General features: G+C 41.6%; 1 protein-coding gene across 1 annotated transcript in view; it reads right to left on the bottom strand.

The window, feature by feature from the left end:
* The window catches only part of DLGAP2 (DLG associated protein 2), a gene marked incomplete at its 3' end in the record, with an annotated part of 139939 nt that overhangs the window by 16518 nt on the left and 99241 nt on the right, over positions 1-24180 (bottom strand). The window contains exons 6-7 of the mRNA XM_025216647.1: positions 19096-19445; positions 664-749 (exon numbers count right to left, since the gene is read on the bottom strand). Of these exons, the coding sequence (XP_025072432.1) occupies positions 664-749; positions 19096-19445 (436 nt within the window). The remainder of the gene's footprint in view (positions 1-663; positions 750-19095; positions 19446-24180) is intronic.

The raw sequence follows: 24180 nt of genomic DNA, 5'->3' as shown, positions 1-24180 counted from the left end.
GACTGAAGTACTGCGGACTAGGCATTATTCTGCAAAGGGATTGTAAAGGCATGAAAATTTAGCCTTAGGGGTCCCATTGCATTAGCGACACTTTTAGTGCATAAGGCAGTGGTTCTTCATCCACATTTTGTGAACCTCAAAAACTAATTGACTACAATGCTCACCTCTTAGTACAAGGGTTGAGCAGTGGAGGGAAAAGAGGAGTGGCTGAGAAGGAAGGAGCCTACATTTACATCCTTGGCAGGGTAGGGGTGAGCCTGCCCTTATTGCCTCAGGCAGGGCCTGGGCAGTGAGATGTGGGGGGAAAGGGAGGAAGAAGAGCAGCCATGGCACCCTTCAAAGTTGCTCCTGGCCCCCAAGGTACTGCAGCACTTTGGTGGATAATCACTGGCATAGAGGCGTGCACCTCTGCTGTGAATACATGGAATCTGTTTATCTTCTTATCAATTTGGAGCACTAAACTAACCCTGAAACATATTTTCTACCTATCAAATTTAACACTAGAAACTTTGTCTAGATATTTAGGGACCATCTCTAAAATATTAGCAATGGACTAACACGGGCTTTGTGAATTATTCATAGAACACACTCTCCAGATTATTTGAATTTTGTTATAAATATGTCTTGTCTCCTGAAAGACTGCACATTTTTTGCCTGAATTACCGTTTTTCATCTTCCACTTGGACTCCAACAGAGTGGTATTCTCGTAGGCCTCTGCTCTCAGTATCTGAATCAGTTGCCGTTTCCACCTAATTCAACACAAAAGATACATCTGCAGAAGTGAACATTGACAATTCAACATTATTTCTCTCTGTATTCATTTCAATTAATTATGTATTTCCTTAATAAGTTCTAAGAAACAACTAACCTAGTAAAATAATTTAAATAAGCATGCAATCTGATATAATTGTTTGGTTCTCTGTACTACAAAATGGTTCATAATTACTTTATTGCTGCTCTATAATTCCTTCTTTTAAATGTACGTAGATATAATTACTCAGTTCAATGCAGGCAGGAAATAAGCCTGGCTTAACTGTTCTATTCTTAGAGCTAGGAATCCACGGGGTTGCACCTTTATATATTAGTACAAAATGGCCTCATTATATGGCAGGATGATTTACAAAATAACAATGAAAGTAGCCCCATAAAATTTGCAAGTGATAAAAATAAATGTTGCAATGAAATTCTGTGGAAAATTGTGTTGATGAATATAGAAGCATTTAAGTGGCACAGAGGAGATAGCAAAATGCCACAGCTCACCCTTTTTTAATATAATAATCCTGAAAATGCTATATCAAATAAGTAATTCAGGCTTTTATGTGGTATTTCTATCTGAAACATGTTTACCAAAATACATTTGCAGTAAAGCTTTTACCCTAATTCTACAAGTTCCTGCAGGATCTTATATACCCATTACTACCACAGTACTTTTTAACACGCACACAAATGTAGAAACATGAATATTGGAGTAAATCAAAGAAGAGTCAAGGAAAAAAACAGTCATAATAGAATGCCTTTTCTCTTTGCCTGTTATGCCAAAAGAAGTGTTTTCACGCATCAATATAATTTATGTAACAAAGATACTCCTATAATTAAGTGGTGGCAGAAATAAATTGATCATTTAAAATGTGGTTGTGGTCTATAAAGTTAACTAGGAGGGAGAAAGAGTCTATATGTAACATTTTTAATTAAATTGTTTATTACATGTGTTCAGGATAATATACCAGTTAGTTATGAAAGTGTTATTTTTTAAAAGGCAGACTGCAAAAAATGCTGTAAACAATTCATGCCCAAACTACAATCATCCAATTCATTTCATAGATTTCATAGACATTTGGGCTGGAAGGGACCCCGAAGGATCATCAAGTCCAGCCCCCAGCCCCAGGGGCAGGAAGTCAGCAGGGATCATAGGATCCCAGCAAGATAAGTATCCAAATGTGTCTTGAAGGTATTCAAAGTGGGTGTTCGACCCGCCTCCAGCAGCAATCTATTCCAAACCTTGGGGGCTCGGACAATGAAGAAGTTCTTCCTTATGTCCAGCCTGAATCGGTCATGGCAGAGTTTGTGACCGTTCGACCTTGTCATCCCTTGGGGCACTCTGGTGAGCAGATGTTCCCCCAAATCCTGATAAGCACCCCTGATAAACTTGTAGGTGGCCACCAAATCACCCCTGAGCCTGCGCTTTTCCGGGCTGAAGAGTCCCATGGCTCTCAGCGTCTCATCATAAGGTTTGTTTTCCTGACCTCGGATCATGCGTTTGGCTCTCCTCTGCACCCTCTCAAGCTTCTCCACATCCTTTTTGAATTGTGGAGCCCAAAACTGGACACAGTGCTCCAGCTGCGGCTTCACGAAGGCCGAGTACAAGGGGAGAATGACGTTCTGGGATTTGCTTGAGAAGCATCTATAGATGCAAGCCAGCATTTTGCTTGCTTTACAAGCCGCAGCATCACACTGAAGGCTCATGTTCATCTTGTGGTCAATCATGACCCCCAAGTCCCTTTCATCTGTAGTGCTACCCAGCATAGCACTACTGAGCCTATAAGCATGCTGCAGGTTTTTCCTCCCAAGGTGGAGAACCTTGCATTTTTCGGTGTTAAACACCATCAGGTTCTCATCCACACATTTCATGAGCCTGTCAAGATCTGCCTGGATCTCCCTCCTGTCCTCATGTGTGGATGCTTTACCCCAGAGTTTGCTGTCATCGGCAAACTTGGCCAGTCTGCTTCTGACACCAATATCCACATCATTGATGAAGATGTTAAATAGTATAGGCCCTAGGACAGAGCCTTGAGAAACCCCACAGTTCACAGCGCACCAAGACGATTGGCTCCTGTCGACCACCACCCTCTGGGTCCTACCATGGAGCCAATTCCCCAGCCAGCGGATTGTGGTGAGGTTGAGGCCACAGTTGGCCAGTTTAGCTTAGTATTCCTCCTTTCTAAGCTGACAGTTTCACTAACAACATATGTTGTTCTTATTTGTTAAGCCAGGGGTTTGCAACCTTTTAAAATAAGTGTACCCCTGGTGGCCTCCTTTTTAGTAAGTGTACCCCTGGGGGGGGAGATGAGCAGCTGGACGCAGAGCGGGGGCATGGGGAGCCCTGCCTGCTCTCGCCCTGCCCCAGCCCTGCTCCTGTGGGGCAGTGGCATGGGATGGTGGCACTCCATCCCCACCCACCACGGCGTACCCCCCTGGAACCTTTCAAAGTACCCCCAGGGGTAGTGTACCCCTGCTTGACAACCCTGTGTTAAGCAATGAAACAATAGGTATATATAGCATTTTTCAAGTATATGTAAAGAAATCCTTTTTCCTAAGAGTTTGCTGTTTTATTTAGATGGAGACAATACATTTAATCAAGGATTTTTGTGAGGATCAAAGGCCAAAATATTTCCACATAAGATGTACGTAAAATTCTTTTGCAGCTCAACATACCAAGAAGCTATGACAAAGTGATCAAAATTGACTTTTTGCAAGTATAGAAACCTAGAATAATGTCACTGACATTACCAGAGTTTTTCACAGGCCCTTTATTGCCAGTGCACTGAAACAGTGCTTTGAGGACTGCCAATCAATGGAATATTAAATTGTAAGTCATTATAAATATTGAAAAGGAAGAAACATTTCCCAGTAAGCCTCTGTGATGTATGTAACAGAAATATAACAGAATCAAGCTATTCTCCTTTTGCCTGCATGTTGGGTACATTTATGAACTGTCTTGTTTTGCCATTTTTATTTTTAATATCTCCAGATTTTTCAATCTTGCATGAAAGTGAATTCATTTGCTTCCAAGGTACTGCACCCCCTTTCTGGGATGCTATGAATAGCTCTGTGGATCCAACCAGTGTGATTCTAGACACAGCCTAGAAGAAATCTTCAGACCCAAAGATTTCTCTATAGGTCATTATAGAGGAGCCCTGGGCAGCTGCCTTTATAGTCTAGGAGGCCCCTTTGCACATTGCTGAGCACTGAAAGTCACTGTTTGCTGGCAGGTACCAGGTGCCGAAAGAAAGCTGCTTCCCTGCCCTGTTATTACTCACCAGTGTAATCACTACTGTGAGATCCTGGGCCTGAAGACCCAGGAGGCCATGATGAAGCCAGCAATGTCCAAGGGCAGCAAAGTCAGTGGCCCAGTCCAAAGGTTTCTCTATGGGTCCTAAGATTTCTTCTAGACAGTGCCTAGCATCACAGTAGTTGGACCAGGAAGTAGGACTAAGTCTTCTCTCCCATTAGACCTGTTTTGATAACTCATAGGAAGTAACAAAGATCTGGGCATAGCCTTGGAATAGGACAAACCTAATAAAGAGGCATGATTCAATGCCTTAGATCTATCCAGGCAAAATTATTTTTATGACCCCTATAAGCTCATATCTTTCCACCAACTGATTTTGGAATGATTCCGTAACATCTCCATAAAAAAGACCTTTCTAAGGTTTCTTCTCCATCTCCATAGTTGCTTCTGCTAGAAGGAAAACTTGGATGATTTGCCCAATATGTAACTGACAAAGGAATCTGTTTATTAGAGGAATAAATGTAGTTGATCCTCACTGAATATTTATACTATTCAAAACAGTTATTAAGAAAATTACAGTCTAGGGGCATGTGTAGATGAAATGGAGCCCTAAATTGAAGTGGTGGACTTTAAAAAACACCACTTCAATTTAGGGCTGATTAAACCCCCATGTGGTGCACACACCCTGCCCCCCAGGTGGTCCACCCCCCCTGCTGACTTACCTGCCTCTCTGGCAGGGAGGGGAGGGTGAGCTGCCGGTGGGTGGAGCGGTCCCTGGGCTGGGGGGGCGGGGCTGGTGCTCCCATCCGCAGCAGCTGCAGCCTCCCCCCCGCTCCCCCGAAGTAGCACCCGCCTGCAGGCACCCAGCTTGGGCAGTCCCAGGGGGCACTACAGATGCAGAGGGAAACATTGGACCCCTGTGCAGCTCAGGCAGGCAGGCAGGCTCCACGGGGGGTTGGGGGGTGGGATCAGGCTCTCTGCTTTTCTTGGGTGCAGCTGCTTTCCCAGGCTACTGCCAGGCTACCTGCAGGGCTTCCTGCAGAGTTGCAGATCTGCACAGAGCCTGGTGCTTCGCTCCGTGGCTGTAGGGGCAGCAAACTAAAGCTCCTCAAAGTAGTTTTAGTTTGCTGCACCCCAAGTCATTTAAGACGCATTACGCTGCTGAATTTCATACAGCTGCTGGAATTAATGCGCAATACGCTGCCGAGGTGTGCAAACACCAACACCATTAAAGTGGTGTGAAAGCATTTAGCTCACTTTAAAGTGTTGTGCACACGTGCCTCTCCTTTCATCTACACACTGCCTAGGTGTCAAAATGGCACTGGCTCTAGTTACCCCTAAAGAGAAACTCTAGCCAAACTATCCTTCTTTCAGCCTGGCAAGCTGACACTACCTAAATGACCTGATGATTGCATTCACATTTTGATACCTTCTATTTGTTTACTATTGTTTGCTGAATTCAAGTGCCCTACAGCAGGAGTACAATGCCAAATAAGGATTTTGATGCATTTTGTGAGAGCAAATATTGTAACATCTGATAGACAATAACCTGGGAAATAAAGGCTAATGGCAAAATAAGTAAAACCAGGAAAACAACAAGGCAACAGTGTTTTCAAATGACAGAGTTTAAGAAAACCTGTTGGAAATGACTTGGAGGAATCTTGTGAGAGGTAAGGATTTCTTAGTGCGATGTCTTTTATTGGACTAACTGTATAGTTGAGATAGAGTTAGGTGAACTTGGAATGCAAGACAGTCTTCTTTAGGTCTGAGAAGTAAAAGCCAGCACAGTGTAGTAAAAAAGAATCTTCTTGAAAAATCTTTAAGATAATTCAGATTGGCCAAACTAAATTCAAATCAGCTAAGGAATGTGTTTGGTTTGATTGTGAGGCTCCCATGACTTAAAGTGTATCATAATATATTTGATAATATTTTCTATGATTTGTGAACATTTTCATAGATTCATAGATGTTAAGGTCAGAAGGGACCTCAACAGATCATCAAATCCGACCCCCTGCATAGGCAGAAAAGAGTGCTGGGTTCAGATGACCCCAGCCAGATGCCTATCTAACCTCCTCCTGAAGACTCCCTGGGTAGGGGAGAGCACCACCTCCCTTGGGAGCCCATTCCAGATTTTGACCACTCTGTGAAGAAGTTCTTTCTAATGTCCAGTCTAAATCTGCTCTCTGCTAGCTTGTGGCCATCATTTCTTGTAACCCCCAGTGGCGCCTTGGTGAGTAGAACCTCACCAATTCCCTTCCCTTCCCAATTTTATTACTCACTAGCTGGAATTCCAATTGGCTTAATGTTTGAAATTCTGATCTTGAAAACTGGGGGATTGTGGGCTGGCAGACTCTACAGTTAGGTGGGTTGGGAACTGGCTAAGTGGTCAAACCCAGAGAGTGTTAGTGGACGGGTTTGTATCATCTTGGCGAGAGGTGGCCAGTGGTGTCCCACAGGGTTCAGTTCTTGGCCCTGGGCTGTTCAACATCTTTTTCAATGATTTAGATGAGGATATGGAAAGCATGCTGGGCAAGTTTGTGGATGATACTAAGTTATGGGGAAAAGTGTCATGCTAGGGGATAGGATGCAGATCCAAGCAGACCTGGACAAGCTGGAAAGGTGGGCAGAGCGGAATCAGATGCAATTTAATGAGGATAAATGCAGAGTGCTTCATCTGGGGAGAAGTAACCAACAACATGAATATAGGTTAGGAGGAGATGCCCTGGCCAGTACAAAGGCTGAAACGGACGTTGGTGTTATGGTTGATCACAGGACGGACATGAGCCTCCAGTGTGATGCTGTAGCCAACAGAGCTAAAAGCATACTGGGATGCATTAGCCAATGTGTTGCGAGCAGGGCTAAGGAAGTGATACTTCCTTTCTATTTGGTGCTGGTGAGGCCCCAGCTAGAGTACTGTGTCCAGTTCTGGGTGCTGCACATCCAAAAAGATGTTGAGAATCTTAAAAATGTCCAGAGAAGGGCCACAAGAATGATTAAGGGTTTGGAGGAAAAACTATTTTCCTCATTTGATTTGGCTGAATCAGATCCAAAGATTCAGCACCGCTTTCCAGATTCGGCCATAGACTAAACAGGCAGCAGTCCTCACCAAGATGGACACAGCTGCCTCCAGCTAGTAAGTCTGTTCTGGTGGATGGTGCGGGGAGGGAAGGGGCACGGGGTGGGAGACAGATCAACACCCCCACAGCGAGGGAGGGATTGGGGCTGGGACAAGCTGTGCAGTGGGGTGGGGGGGCATGGGACTTGGGGAGGGGGGCGCCTGCCACTGAGCGCCGCCGGTCCAGGAGAGTGCTGAAGGAGCTGGCCAAAGTGGAAACCCTGGCAAAACTCTTCCACAACTCGTGGTGCTCTGGAGAAGTCCCTGAGGACTGGAAGAGGGCCAATGTTGTGCCCATCCACAAGAAGGGCAGGAGGGAGGACCTGGGTAACTATAGGCCAATAAGCCTAACCTCCATCCTATGGAAAATCCTAGAAAAGTTCATCAAGGAGCCTATTTGTGATAAGGTTGCAGAAGGTGAGATTCTGAATGGCAGCTAGCATGGCTTCGTCATGGGCACATCTTGCCTTATGAACCTCATTTCCTTCTATGACCAGGTAACTCACCACCTGGACATGATAGAGCAGGTTGACATTGTATACTTAGACTTCCAAAAGGCCTTTGATCTAGTATCCCACAATGTCCTCATGAGAAAATTGGAGGATTGTGGGCTTAACTCTGAGACAGTTGGGTGGGTGAGAAACTGGATGTAGGATAGGACCCAGAGTGTCATAGTGAACAGATCTGTGTAATCCTAGGGAGAAGTGGGCAGCGGTGTCCCACAGGGGTTGGTGCTTGGTCCAGTACTTTCAACATCTTTATTAATGATTTGGATGTGGGGGTGAAGAGCTCGCTGGCCAAGTTTGCGGATGACACCAAGTTATGAGGAAGCATGGTCACACTTGAAGGTAGGCTACAGTTACAGGACGACCTAGAAAGGCTAGCAAGTTGGGTAGATCAGAACCTGATGAAGTTCAATGTCAAGAAATGTAAAGTGCTCCACCTTGGGACAAGCAACCACCAACATACCTACAGGCTTGGTGGCACCAAACTGACTAGCACCATGAGTGAAAGGGCCTTGGGGGTAATAATAGACCACAGTATGAATATAAGCCAGCAGTGCGAAGCTGTAGCCAACAGGGCAAATAATACTCTGGCATGCATCAATTGATGAATCTCCAGCAAAACCAAGGAGGTGATTGTTCCACTCTACTCAGCACTGGTGAGACCGCAGCTGCAGTACTGCATCCAGTTCTGGGCACCACACTGTAACAAGGAGGTGGGCAAGCTTGAGAGAGCCCAAAGAAGACCCACCCATATGATCAGAGTCTAAAAAGACAAGCTATAGGAGGAAAGGCTGAGGGATCTGGGACTCTTCAGCCTGAGGAAAAGAAGGCTGAGAGGGGACCGGGTAGCAGTTTACTACTACATTAGGGGATTACATCAAGGTGAGCAACTGTTCACTAGGGCACCCGAGGGGAAAACCAGGAGTAATGGCCACAAACTCCTAGAAGATAGATTCAGGCTCAACATTAGGAAAAACTTCTTCACAGTCAGGGTGTCCAGACTGTAGAAAAAACTCCCTCCAGACGTGGTGCAATCACATACCCTGGAAATTTTCATAAGGAGACTAGATAGTCACCTTGCTGGGGTCACTGACCCCCCAGTTATCTTTCCTGCTTGGTGCAGGGAGCTGGACCCAATGATCTTCCAAGGTCCCTTCTGGCCTTACAATCTATGAATCTGTTTCATTTGAACATAGTTCCTCTTAATGGTACAATTAATCTCCAAAGTAAGACTGCAACGATTACCTCCTGCACTTCAATTAGCTTAAGGGAAATTTACAACAAGCAGAGACATATGTGTATATTTGCATTTTCAAAATATTTTTCAGAAATTCACATCAGGATTTACCTGTCTGACTTTATGAGTGATTTCTGTGTGTCACTAAGGGGTGCCTCTTTACTGCTGTAATACTTCCCATCAGGAAGTCCAGTCTGCTGAAATATATTTTGTGATCAAATCATTATTAATTGTCAGATAAATGCATGATACAGGCTGGAGACTTTCATGGTTATTCTGAGTGAAATTTCTTGCTAAAAATAATTTAGAAAATGTAGAAATAGGTTTTATATTAAACTAATATTAGACAAGCAATAATAAATGCTACATAATACATAGGCTTACATTTATTTCCCTTTTCTGTTGTTCATTTAAAAGCTGACGGGCTAACTAAATAAGAAAACAATTTGCATGACTACTTCCTAGATCTTTAGTACTTTTAAGTTTTGATTATGTTAAAAGACAAATAAGGAAAAGATCAACAGTTATTTGTGAAAAATATTTAAATATTGCAAACTTTAAAAAATAACCATATGTGTGTTTTAACTATAATAACTCCTCTGGAGCTATTTAACGAAGTGCTCAACAAAGTGCTGCAAGTGGAGACCCCATTAATTAGTTGAATCTATAATACATAATACATTATATATATTATCTGTTACAGCTATCACTACATCTTGACCAATAATAGTATTAAGATATTTTCTGGATATTGTAGTGGAGTTGATAGGCACAGTGACATCCTGCACTGCCCCCCATCCTGACTGCTCCCACATGATCAGTGGTCTCCAAGTACACAGTGCCTGAAGAGACAGATGGTGGAAATAATAGTGTGAACTACTCAGTTTACCATCTCAGAGAAGGTCAGTATGGTAGTGCCAGGGAGGGACCCTGACCCATAGGCTGTAAACAGACATCATATTTGACATGGTACATGACTATCCTGGGTTTTGAGCCAGATCAAAACAGGAGCAGCACAGCCACTTACACACATAGCCTTTCCAAGATGCATTGCTGCTTCTCTGCAGGAACACACAGCCTGAATAGAGTTTTCCCTGGAATGACCTTGAGTAACCTTACAGATATACACCATGATGGTGGGGAGAAGTGTTAGCACATGGAATGTGGCATCTTTCAAGCAGAACAAGGGCAGTGAACATCTGTAAGATTAGGGATAAAAGACTATCTTTCAGAGAAATGTAAGGTCTGTTTACAACTGTAGATTTTTAAAGTCAAAAGTACCTATTGGCTAGGGGACAGGGACAGAGATGCAAAAAACCTGAGCCCGAACTGATTCAATCTTTGCAGGTTAGTCTAACCTGGCTAGGCTAAATCACTTTGTAACTGAACAAACATTCCAGACATACAGGCACATGCCTGCAGTGGCTCAGGCTAAAAGCTGGGGGGCGTTAGATCAGCCCTTCCTTCCTTCCAGCAGTGAGCTGAAGGGGGAGGGGTGGCCAGGCCCTGGCAGGAGGCTCTGATTAGCCCAGCAGGGAATTGATAACAGTGTTTATTACCCCTAGCTTAGTGTTTATCACACCATTAAGACAACAACAGAGGGACATTACCAGTTGCCTGTTGATTCTGCGTATTCATAGAATCATAGAAGTAGGGGCAGAAGGGACCTTGTAGATCTTCAAGCTTGACCCCCTGCCTGGGCAGGAGGAAAACTGGGATCAAATGATCCCAGCCAGGTAGGCATCGAGCCGCTTCTCAAAGACCCCCAGGGTAGGAGCCAGCACCACTTCCCTTGGAAATGGGGTCCAGATCCTAGCCACCCTAACTGTGAAGTAGTTCCTATGGATGTCTAATCTAAACCTACTCTCCAACAACCTGTGGCCATCATTCCTTGTTATCCCGGGGGGCGCTAGGGGAAACAAGGTCTCCCCCAAACCCTTCTGGTCCCCCCTAGTGAGTTTATAGACGGTCACAAGGTCCCCCCTCAGCCTAATCTTGTGAAGGCTGAACAGGTTCAGGTCCTGTAGCCTCTCATTGTAGGGTCTGCCCTGCTGTCCCTGGATCATGCGGGTGGCCCTCCTCTGGACCCTCTCAATGTTGTCCACATTCTTCTTGAAGTGGGGTGCCCAGAACTGGACGCGGGGTGAAGCGGGGTGCCCAGAACTGGACGCAGTACTGGAGAACTGGACGCAGTACTCCAGCTGTTGCGTAGAGGGGGAGGATCACCTCCTTGGCCCTACTTGAGATGCACCTGTGGATGCACGATACGGTCCGGTTAGCCCTGCCGACCGTGACCTCGCATTGTCGGCCCGTATTCATCTTGGAGTCAGTGATGACTCCATGCTCAAACCGGTTTGAGCCAAATTAGTTCAGTCTGATACTACATTCAACCAGGGTTATCTCCAACTGCCATTTTCAAACTGATTTATGTGCACTGAATGTCTGTTCTGTTACAGGTTTAAACTAGTTTCTGATCACTTAAACCACTTTATGTGTAATGTCTGTCCCCAGCCATTATGACCAACTACATATAGGCCATGCCCAGACAAGCACAGCTATGCAGTATGTAGGGCAACAGACTCATTTGTGGTGCCACATACTACAGATTCAGCTGCCAGGGAGCAGCGTGGGGATTTTTTTTTGAGCCCTGGATATCCAGGTATTCAAAAAACCTGTGCAAAAAAGCATGTGCGCCACTCAGAACTGAAGCCTGGCCAGCCAGAGCCACACTCTGGCTGCTGGCCCATCTCCAAGCAGCAGAATTGACACTGCTGCAGCCCCAGGAGGCCCTCAAGACCCCAGATAAGGCTGCTGGGGCAGTCTAGTGCTGATTCCATCCGCGCCTACTTCACTTGGGGTAATCGCCATGCACCAGAGGGCATGTGGCACAGACATTCCTCTGGGACAACTAGTTGTCGCACAAGGTGTCCCGCTGCTAGTTGTCCCCAGGGAACCAAACACCCATGCTCATGCGGGCATGGCCATGGAGGTTACATAATTCAACAAGTGATTCCTGCATCAAGCTCATACTTTCTAGTTGACTTACAGCATCTATTTTTACAAAGGCCTGCAATAATTTAAAGAGTTCTAGACTTCATACCTCTTAGTAAATTGTTCCAATCATTAAATACTTCTATGGTAAATATTTGCACCTTACTTTTACTATGAATTTGTCTAATTTGTGTTTCTATCCATAGGATCTCTGCATACCTCTGTCTAACAGATTAAATCATCTTCTGCTTTCAGAAATGTGTTGTCCATGACCACTTATTTGCCATGATTAAGTTACCTGATAATTTTCTATTGGATAAAAAAAATAGTGCAAGACTGAGAATAATAAATATTAGGTTTGGTGACCAAAGTGAAAAATTAAAAAAAATGTTTGGGCTGATCTGAAATAGAAACATTTTTGGCAAAACAAAAATGTATTTTTTAAGTTGACCCAAAATGTTTTAGTCACCCTGAAATGTATTATTCATGTAGTCATTTCTTATTCTTCTTTTTAAATTTTAAAATGCTGTTTTGAAAATTTGAAACATTTCACTTGGAAAATGTCCAAATGAAACTTTTAAGCTTTTTGAAATTGTTTTCCCTCACTTTTTTGGACAAAGTTATGTGCTGAGTTCGACATGAATTTAGGAATGGTTTTGTCTTCCCCAAAATTGCATTTTCCATCAAATTTACTATTCACTGGAAAAAACATTCCCGAGGTCTACAATATAAAATAAATCCATATGCCTCTTATGACAAGGTGTTGTTTTTTTTCCTGCTTGTGGATTATTTCTACAGTGTCCATCTGAACTCTTTCCAATTTGTTGACACCCTTTTTAAAGCATGTACAGCAGAACTGGACATAGTATTCTAGTAAGAGTGTCACTGATACTGAATAGAGTGGCAATAACAGGTCCTTTATTCTTTATTCCTTATCAATTTAACAATAACATATTCTTCTTTAGAATTTTTCTTTACACAGAATTTATGTTTTAGTTATATATAGTTAAAAGTCATACAACCTTGCTTGATATCTGTAGTTGTATTAGTTTATGCTGCCATAACTGTGTCCAGGCAATGCCCTCTGCTGACATAACTATTTTGGTAAAAATTCATACCTTTAACTAAAGTACTTATGTTAGTTCAAAACCTGTCTGTAAATCTAGATTCAGTAGAAACTTGGGAGCTCGTGTTCAGTTAACTTGTCATTGTGGCTGCTTGCAGACATTAAAAAAAAAGTGATGCTTTACTTTAAACTCACCATGCTTTTGTGCCAAGCCCAGCACATGCCCAGAAGAGGCAACGCATTAGCTAGACCTGGCTCACCTAACATCTGTATAGACTGGGTGCTTTAGTGGAGCTTTTTGTCACTTTTATGTAATAGCTGATTAAATGAGCTCTAGCTAAGAGCGCCAGAAATCCCCAGTGAAGCACATGATTTATACAAATGCTGTGGAGCTGGGTTGAAGTAATGTGCTGCTGCTTCTGGTAAATGAGAATGGTATCACAGCCAAAAGCTGATGCATCTCTTATTTAGTTAGTCCACAAGGTACACCTTTACCCTGCCTTCACCCAAAAGATACTATTGCAGAGTATCTTAGTGCTGCCTGAGGAAGGCTGATATAATTAGGTTCCTCTGCTATGCATCTCTGACAGTCAAACACATGCCTCATTGAATGCTATCTTGAGAAAAAGGAATAAAAAAAGTATTTTTCCTGAACTATATGCAAATCTCTTTTTCCCTTAATGAAACACCTGTATTTATCTACCACATATGATAATGGAGGAAAAAAGTCACAGAACATACCTAAAACTAGGAATGCCAGTGAAATCTAGTGAGGTAAAGACTGCAGAGTGAATTGACATAGGGCTGCCTTAGCCAAGAATTAAGATTCAATGAACTAAGGCCAATTTGAGTATCTGCACTGAGATTTACCATGTTTTAGCTCCTGTACAGTGACTTTGCTCTTCTACCTCATTCACCTTCACCTCCCTGAGAGTGCCCCTCTAGGCAAGCTTCAAGCTTTTACTGTAGGACTGACAGGAAGGTCTGAAAAGCTTCAAAGGAATATGGTCTCTTTGTCCAGTCTCATGGTTGTGGGTCTGCATACAAATCCACCTCCTAATGTATATGTGGAAAACATGTATGTGGAATGTAATTATTTGAAAATTTACTGCATTCAGTGAATTTCATCCATTCTAATGCTTGCAAAAAAGCCTGGACTTTGCAGTTCAATTCCAGGTTCATTAGGCTGGTTATAGAAAAGCTAATTAAGGGTTTTTAAAAATAATTTTAATAATTATTTTATGCAGGTTTCAAACATTCAAAAGTGCTTTATTGTGCTTCACTTGTGCTGCATACAATGTTTAAAAGTTTAATCTCACAAAATTAGATTAAACAAACCTAAAAAGTGTGTGTGTGTGTGTATATATATACATGTATATAGATATATTAGATATGTTAAGTAATTTTATACAGTATAGAAGTCACCCTAAAATCATTTATCCAATTATAACACTGTGCATAACTGCAGTGCTTGTTATGATCTCTATCAATACATAGGGTAAAATCCAGACCTTATTAAAGACAATGGCAAACCTCCCACTGAGTTTTGAACAGGATTTCATTTGTAGACACAAAAGACATCAGCTAGTAGCCTGAATTTAGCATCAGTCAGAGAATCTAAAAAATTCAGCTATCCATATGATCCTAAGCCTTCTGTTGAGTGGAATCCTTCACTCAAATGCAGTGAGTTATGGTTCTGGCACAATTTTAGAGAAAGTTGATAAAGTCCTTGGCATGGCTGATATAATCCAGGCATGGATATGTGTAAAATTGCTTATAGCAATCCATCACATAAACACAAACAGTGATGTTTTGTGTTGAAAAAAAAGTTTCAGTTTCAATTGTAGGTTGCAGTTCTTCATGAAAAAGACTTGTAATGTAAAACAAATCTACACATTTTTCCTTTAATCATGAAACTAAAAAAGTCCCTTTTGTCACCAAAAAGATACTGGCAAATTTGTAAACTAATCCCTGCTTTACTTTTAGTTTTTGGTTTAGAATAATAATTATCATAATGAGGTTTGTGCAAAAATCACATTTATAGTGCTCTATGTATGACAAAAGAAGAAAACAGCCAATTTTCTATACTAAAATTGCCCCCATTCTTCAAAAATATCTTGAGTCAATCAAAGCATCTATAGTTATTGTTTCTATACTACAGTAGTTTAATATGCCACTCAATTTGTAATATCTTGGTAATTTTTAGAAACAGAAGTCAAATTGTGCATCATATGAAATAATTGGTATAAATAAGATGTGGATACAATCATATTTTTTCTTCTATTTTACAATCCAAAGTACTTTTAATATATATTAGGCTATTTGTAGGACTGTTTTAGCATGGCAGTCTCTAGGAGAAGTATGAGTGTATGAGAAGTATGAGTGATGACTATGATAAAGGATAAAAGTCCTGGAAAAATAGCAGTAAAAATATTGATTCCTATTTGAATTCAAGGAATTTGAACTGTACAATTGCTATATTAGCACTTTAAAAAAATAAACTAAATGATGTTTTAAAATAAAGCTATTTCATAACCTACCACATCTTATCTAAAGAAATTACATCACCTTCGGAAGAATGAATATATTCATTCAAAATCCACTGGTCTGGACCTGGGCGTTATAGAAATATTAATGTTGTGTGCTCTCTCTAGACTGGCCTCCTGGCCAGGTAAAGTTTAATGTAGCAGCATTTGGTTTTCTGTTAACCATCATGTTCACCGATGTGCAAGGGTCTCAATTGTGGGAGGTCAAGATATTTTACTTTAAAAAGTAGGGAAATCACAGAATTCCCCCAACACCTATAATATGCATTTTTTAAAGATACATGATTGCATTTTAACTTAAACTCAAACATTTGACAGTTTGCCCATATTCAGGAATAGAGGGTTTGATCCTGCACATCAGTGACAAAATGTCCTTTGGCTTGAATGGGTGTAGGAAAAATTATTATTCTTGCAAAGGGTTGGTTATTCAGCTGGTTTATGTGAAACACTCAGTATGGTCCAGGGGAGTTCTGCATATAGGGACATTGATGGATTGATCTAAATCTATCTTGTTCACAATATATATGGACACAGCATTTTCACAATATCAGGGTGCCTTATATTTATAGTCTGTCATATCATATAGAACCCTTTTAGCCAAAATGGCAATCTGATAAATCATTCCAGTATTTAAAAATGCACTAATTATCCACACTTCTAGCTAATTAATTGATGCAAATAAATGCAGATGCAATGAAATACTGCTGCCGTGCATTCTAATGAGGAAGCTACTATTGTAGTCTATCAGGGAAATATGTAATAAAACATCTCCAGTGGGTGTTTTCATGCAGGAGGCTAAAATAAATGAAGTAGCTCAATCGTATTTAGGGGCATGAACTAAAATATTTCTGTATTTTGAAACAAAATTATTCTACTTGGCGTATTATTCAGTGCAGACAAGGCAACAAGAAAATAACAGAATGTGTTTTCTGCTTTAAAGTGTTACAGATTAATATTTTTTATGCATATGTAACATTTGGAACCTACCTCAGAAAAAAAAATAGTAAAACATTGCTGTGTGTTAGGTCCTGTTGGAATGATTTTGTAGCTGTTTTGGTCCAGGAATTATGAGAGAGGCAAGAATTTTTGTGGGTGATAGCTTTTATTGGACCAATTGCATGATTGCAATAGACTTAGGGAGACTAGATAAATGAAGATAAAGGATACTAGACATCTGAAGACAAGCTTTCCAATGAGAAGCATACTTCATCAGGTGATCTTCATCAGATGCTTTGCATTTGAAAACTTGTCTAAGTCTATCCCAACCATGAAGCTGGTCCAGTAAAAGATATCACCCACAAAAAATCCTTGCCTCTCACTGTGTCCTGGGATAATTTTGTAGTTTTAACCTTACACATGCTGCAAAAAAAGGTGCATGAGAGGTGTCTGTACTTCAGAAAATATGTTTAGACTTTTTCAGACCCTGCATTTTTGACAAACATTTTTTGTCATTTACAGTGAATGCACTTGAAAACCAGCATTAGAGACCAAGGACCAGATGATGTGTTGCTGTAGAGATTCCCCTGTCTCTTTGTAAATCATTGCACAGATGTATTAAGGAATTATAAGCACATATTACCAAAAATACTGCATACAAAAAGGCTCTGATCCCTATGAAAGGTACTGGTCGTCACCTCTAGCAAGAGACAGGATGAAGTGATGTAATCAGAGCTTCAGAATTAATTGTTTAGATATAGAGGTTGAGGTGAGGCACATGTGTGTTATATACCTTCGGGCTCAGCTGCTGTAAGGAACAGATAAGAACCACCCTACATACCATTCCTATTTGAAGAGGGAATTCTGGGTTAACAGGCTAAAGGGTAACAAAAATGGCTTGCTACTCTTTTGAGCTTTCCATCATTATCTGCTAAGCCCCTTTTCTGAACAGCTTTGTAGGATACAGCTTTGTGGTTGCAGCTGTAAGATTAATTCCTTTGTAAAGAATTTGAAATGTAGTGATCTGTATATGTTGCTACCATTGCTATCACATATTCTACTCTCTTTTATGGGATGCTTTAGCAAAGAGTCTTTATACTATGAGGTAGGCAGGCAGTTTATTAGCAAATCATGTACCCTTTCTTATGTCTAGTACCTGAGCTATGTAACATTAGTAGAATATCATGCTTTGATGTTAGGCATGGAATGTCCATATTTTAGACAAGGCATGCTTAAAGTGATATGTTTTTTATGGATCATAATTAAGGGAAATGAAATACCTGGTACTTAAAAAGAACAGTACTGCAGTACATATTGTTGTTTCCTAACAGGCACAAAAAACCCCCAATAACATTCCACTGGGATATCTGATTAAGTGCATTTTTTGGTAATCTTACTCTGGGATTTGCTATAATGGAGCACCCTTAGAGTTGTATTGCCATTCCCAGAAGCCCTATAATTCCCAGACTTATATCAGTACTTATGGTACTTCCTCTGCAAAAGCTGAAGTATTAATCACAGCAGTGGTCCCACTGATGTCAGTGGGCATATACCTGAAGTGACTAAGTCAGTGATTCTCAAACTTGTTGGAGCTGGCAGGCTTTATAATTTTTGTGAGTTGAGTAGCACCCAATTTCAAAAACTTTATCCATATTACAGTGCTTATCTCAGAGGCACTAGGGATTGGGGGTGGGAGACTGGCCAGGTAAGGACAAGCCTGACCTTGCACTTACTTGTTTGTCTCCTCGCATTTTGTAGAAGCCTCACAGGACCTAGTGGCACCCCAGAGTGCCATAGCACCCCAGTTGAGACTCACTGGCCTATATGTTTGCAGCATCAGCACCTAAATATACACCTGCTCCTCCATCTTCACAGGGTGCTGAACTGTTTTTCTGAGTCACCTGCAGTGCCTTTCATAAAAGTCAGTATTTCCTTGAGATGTAAGCAAAAAAACATTACTAAACTGAGCCTGCCAGTTAGTAGAAGAAACTAAAAACTGCAATCTGGATTATTTTACTTAGTTCAGTTTAAGATGACACAATTTCATGACAGTGTTTCACAGAATAGCAGAAGTTTTGTTGGGTGAAATAAATATATTTTTTTCTGCTGCTCAAATAAAGGAATACTAAAAGGATATGTTTTATTAATTTTAATTACTCAGTTTATAATTTCCTCTCTAGCTGTACATTTGGTATTTTCTTTATCCTCAGAAAATCTCCCAATCTTGGTTTGGTGACCTAGACTGCAGGGTTTTTTTTATTTTTTTAAAGTCGAAGATCAACTAAGGACTTGGTAAATCACCCAGGCCCCAAGGTCAAAAAAAAAAGATAATGACAAACTATACACAAATATTTTAAAACTGGAATAATTCTATAAAAAGGACTATTAATTCATAGGAAGAAGGAGATGAATATACTGTTCACCTGTAGAGCTTTTCAGTATAATTTTCATATCAAGTGTTAATGACAGGTAACCTCCCTAAAGATTTATTCATTCATTTTGCTTCCAGGTATTGCACATTAGTTTGAGACTTTTCTGCACGGCCATGATGTGAATTACAATTAATGCTAAGCAGCCAGGGGTTGTTTGTTAGATTATCAGAACCAGTGAAGGTGAATGACTCATTCTATGCTATTTACAGAACCAAGGCAAGCAATTCATCACTGAACAGATGTTAATGATAGGCTACCTGAATCCCTATAGAGGAACGTCGACTCTTAAGAAACTCCTCTGCTTTTGTCACTAAAATGGCCTTGTCACTGGTTCGTATTGAGGTGCTTTGATTCTCAGAAGCATGACGTTGTGCAGCTGCGGTCTCCAAGGCGAGATTCATGGCCTTGTTACTGTCCAAACTGTCTGTAGAGTTGTACATCCCTCGACCGTCTTGAGGCCACGGGGAAATCCTCTGAGTCCGGCTATCATGATATGCATCTTGGGTGGATTCTGTGCTGCTCTGTGCTGTAACTGAGATTAGTGGCTTGGAAGTAGTACGAGGGGGTACTGGTGGTGGTGTTTTTTTGTAACTTGTGTAAGTTACAGCTATAAAAGAAATAATAAAAAAAAGAAATCAAGATTAATTTGTAAATATGCTTTCTGAGACAAAAATGTAATATACAGATTATGGTACTTAAAGAATAAGGGTAATTGTGAAACAGTGGTTTTCTGTGAAGTTCACTATAACTATCTCATACTAGGATGGGTATCCATAGCAACAGGTTTATTTTATTTCAACTAAGAAGTAAAGATTGAAAATGTTCCTCATGCTAAAATGAGAACCCTTGATTATGGTGAAGATGAAAAAGTAGTTACTAAAGATTTGTGTGAGTGTGGCTGAGTGCTGCGAGTTGTGTTCAGAAGTCTAGTCTAGAAGACTAGTGCCTGTGAGGTTGGCTATAAATGGGATAAAACCAATAAGAGGAATGAGGGATGTTTTTTCCCTTCTTGTAATCATTTGAACTATGGACTCTGCACTGAAATGGTCCATTGAAGGAAGTGACAGCAATATATTGAAACAAGAAATTTGTCAAAGGTTTTTTTCCCCCTGAGGAGTACAACATTACATTTTTAACTTTCAAAAACATTTTTAAATTTACTGTTAGAAATAGATTGATTACCAAAACGGCTACTTAAGTGGGGTTTATAAATGATTAAAACAAGCTAAAACATCATTCAAGCAGAAAATTCTCTACAAGGAAATGTTTATAAAATGCAAAGGCTACCAACACCATGAACTACAGTGATATTATATGCATGTTTCTGTGGTAGGATTTAAACAAAAAGGGCATGTATTGAGTAGCACTGTTTTGCAGTATACACACTAAGCAAAAATACATATTTAAAAACAGAATTAAATTATGAACAAGAAACAAGGTACACAGATGAATGGAAAATTTAAATATGTAAGGTGAAATGGGTTTGCTTCTGGTTTGTGTTGGGCTGTGCGAAGCTTCAGTTGCTGATTTGATTTGGAGTAGATTCGGCTTGAATCGGCGGCTGAATCCAAATTGAATCGGGAGACCGATAAAAAGGTCCGTATTGATCTGAAGCCTCCAAATCAATTTGGAAAAGATTCGGAGGAGATTCGGGTAGGCCCTGCTCACCGCTGCAGGGAGCTAGACCTGGACTCCATGCCACTAAGTGGGGGGAGGGGGCTGTAAGAAGGGGGAGGGGACCATGGGGGGACCCCCACCAGGCCCCAAATCCATTACTTGCCACCCACTGCTCCCCCGGCCCTACCAGTGCCATGCACTCCCCACCCACAGCCCCCCCCCCCCCCAGCCTTGCCAGAGGGGGCACTCAGCTGCCACGGTACAGGGCCAGGGACACAGGTCCACAGCCCCCTGCTCCCCACAGCAACACCTGAGCTCTGCCACCCACGGGAGGCAGTAGCTGCTGCAGTGGAGTGGAGCATGGAGTCCAGCTCTCCCTGCTTAATGGGCAACATGACTGGATTGGAGCCCACAAGCAGGGTGGGTGCAGGCTTCCCACTGCAGGCTTGGGCGCCCCACCCTGCTGCCCTCTCCCCAGGGCCTCCATAGCTCAGTGGGTGGGACTTGGCATGGCAGGGCAGAGTGGGGTGGAGAAACTCAGTGCGGCTGCTTTGAGCCAGGTGCAGCCACGGTGTAGCATCCCCTGCACGTGTGGAGTTGTGCCCATCACTGCTGCTGGCAGGGGGTGCTTTGCCATGGTAGTGCTTGGCTTATGGTGGCAGCACTGAGCTTCCCCGCCCAGCCCTGCCATGCTGGGTCCTACCCACTGGGTCATGGAGGCCCCAGGAGGAGGGCAGCAGGGTGGGGAGCCCTGAGCCTGCAAGCAGCTAGCCTGCCCCATCCCCATGAACAAATCTGGGAAGCATGTGCCCCCCCACTACTCCCCCAGGAATGTGCACAGTGGTGGGGAACTAGCCCCTCCCCCAGTGAACCTCCTGCAGCTCCATCCTGCTCTCTGCCCAGACCCTGCGGCTGCACATTCTGGCCCCAGACCGCAAGCATCACCCAGGTTGGGCAGCAGCCCCATCCCCATCCATGCCCAACTCCCTCCCTCCCTCCATCCCTCACTATGGGGGCCTGAATTCCCCATCTCCCCCCAACATTTACCTGTGGGAGCTGCTCTCCAGGCAGCCTGGTGACCATGTGCTTGTGTATATCTGCACATGCCCCCTGCCTGACCAGCCTCCTCTTGCTCCTCCCAGCCTCTTGCAAGCTGGAACTCTACCAGTCTGCAAGGGGAAACCTACCGTTTCCTGTGTTTTTTTTCCTTAAAATGAAAAAATCTGTGTTTTACCACATTTTTCTGTGGCAAATGGAAAACCTGGATCCCTGGTGATCAGGGATCTGGGCATTGGGGGGGCTGGGGGGGGGGGGGGGGGGGAGGGCAGTGAAAGAGGGGGAGTAGGTGGGGTGTTTATACTAAGGTGTAGCTTACAGTGGTTATACCTCAGTGTAACATGAGCTGGGTAACATGGATCAGAGATAATCTTGCCCTGAAGTGGTGTAACTTTGAGCCACCTAATGAGTATTTAAAACCAGTTTCAAGTGTTAATGTGCAGAGTATCTGGAGGTTAAGAGCTCCAGGAGCCACCCAAAATTTGTGTGTAACAAGGCCCTAAGTTATGTACAATATTTTAAGAGCTGCAGGGTATAGCCATTAGATTAATAGGGGTCAAAGATCTTGAAGCCTTGACCATGTTTTCTTGTGGTAGTGGTCAACTGAGAATATTCAAGAAGAGAGTTGTGTCAAAATCATTCTGGACTTTTAGCTTCTGTGACTGAACTGTGTCTTGTCTTATTTCTAGACAGCTTGTAAGGGGATAGAAACAGATATCAAAATAATAAATGACTGGTCAATGTTCAGTATGGGCTAAATAAAAATGAAATAAACTCAAAGTGTTAAATTATAACATTGAAAAAATCATCATTATCCTTCTTTACATACTGCTGATAAACTAGGTCAAGATTTTTCTGCCTTATTCTGCTTTTGCCATTCTTGCTTCTCTGAAATGACAGTGAAATTGCAAAACTGGGAAGAGGTCCTTAAATGTAAACCCAAACCTGGGGTTTAACAGTAATAGTTATTAAGAGTCTGGTGCTATTGCCTAAATTTAGTGATCATGTTTTAATGTTTTATATCCCCTACATGAATATTCATTAAAATTAAAATTGGAACAGAACACAATTCAAGGGTTTATTTGAGAGAATTAGACTGACATATTACACATCTGAAGACATACTTTTCATATGTTGTGATGCAATGCATTTCTTAAAGCATGGGTGTCCTGTGTTATCACCAAATTTATTCTTTATCAGCTCTGCAATGATTAGCTAAAAAAAATAATACCTCAATGCTTCTCGAATTCTTTGGGGAATACTGGACCCCTGAAATGCTGGAGTGACCAAAATATTCAGAAATTGCCATAGTACTGGTCCATCTTAAACAGTGTCTCAAATTAATGATACTACTGGAGAAACAGCAATGATGCTGTTTCTCAGGTAATGTAGATGCAAGTATTCAAGGTGCTACAAAACATTAGAAATAGAGACATGGATGAAATGAAGCGAGTGAAATTGAGGTTGGAAGCTATTTTTATCTATAAAATAAGACAGGTTATCAAAGTTATGACTAATTTATTATATTTCACCAGCTGTTTTCATCCTGAAGAACAGCAGTGAACAATGAAACATATGGTGAGATGATAATGAAAAATCACAGACAAAGTATATTCCTAATATCCAGGTAGTGGGTCTCATTTTTGCCTAACAAATGTAAATATTATAATTGTGCAGATTACATTCATAGCTAAATTAATTCTCATATAGCTTTTACAAAAGTCTTCATTTGCCAAAATCAAATATTGTCTTTTGATTATTAGTATTTTTAACATTTGCTTCTGAAAACATAGTACTGTTGGTGAGATGCTTTGTAAAGAAAGCACAATTTAAGGAAAACCCAACTTCTGCTTAATGTTGAAAAGGGTATATAAAATTTCTCTCCCCTTCAAGAAAATCTACAATAAGAATAGTGGAAAAGATCTAAGTGTATAAGCAACATGGTAGCAAAAACGCCCAGTGAAATTCTCTTCAGCAACAGAGATCATATCATGGAGCAGGTGAGTAAAAATGTATCTCTGTACAGCTGTGAGATTACACATAAAACAATGGTTCCTGTAGGGACCACTTCAGTACCAGAGTGATCCAGACTACATGGAGGTTGTAACCAAAATGGAGAAGATGATTTATGCTGAAAATTTAAGAGCCAACTCTCTTTTCTGCTTTGATCACTCAGTAGTTCCAATTAACTCAAAGGGATTATCTGTCTGAATAAAGCAGCAGTTAGCCATAAATGAAGTAAATAAATTGCTTATTTACATGTTGACTAAGCAGCAGGCAAGGGATGTGATGAGTGGTGAAACCCTGTACACATGGAATACTCTGCTCCCTAAACTGGGCCCCATCGTGGTGTTTAATAGAGATTGGTTTTCCTTCCAAATTTTAATTATCATTACCCTTCATAATTTTGAATATTTTTGTTATCAGTACAAATGCTCAGACACTTCTTAGTTTCCTAGTTTTTGGCCTCATGTGTGAAACAACATTTTCTTTTAGCAATTCCAAATCACCCCCTTTTAATCAGTCATCCCTTTGTTCTCACATCATGAGACAGCAGAAGCTTCTGTTCCCCAGCTACTCTATCATTCACTATCTTGTACATTTTTATTGTTTCCCTTCTTGCCTCCTTCCTATGGTGGATGATCACAGTCTTTTTAATCTCTCATCAT

The sequence above is a fragment of the Alligator sinensis genome, unplaced genomic scaffold, assembly GCF_000455745.1.
Source record: "Alligator sinensis unplaced genomic scaffold, ASM45574v1 scaffold795_1, whole genome shotgun sequence".
In the NCBI taxonomy this organism is placed as follows: Eukaryota; Metazoa; Chordata; order Crocodylia; family Alligatoridae; genus Alligator; species Alligator sinensis.
This window is presented reverse-complemented; position numbering and strand designations above follow the sequence as displayed.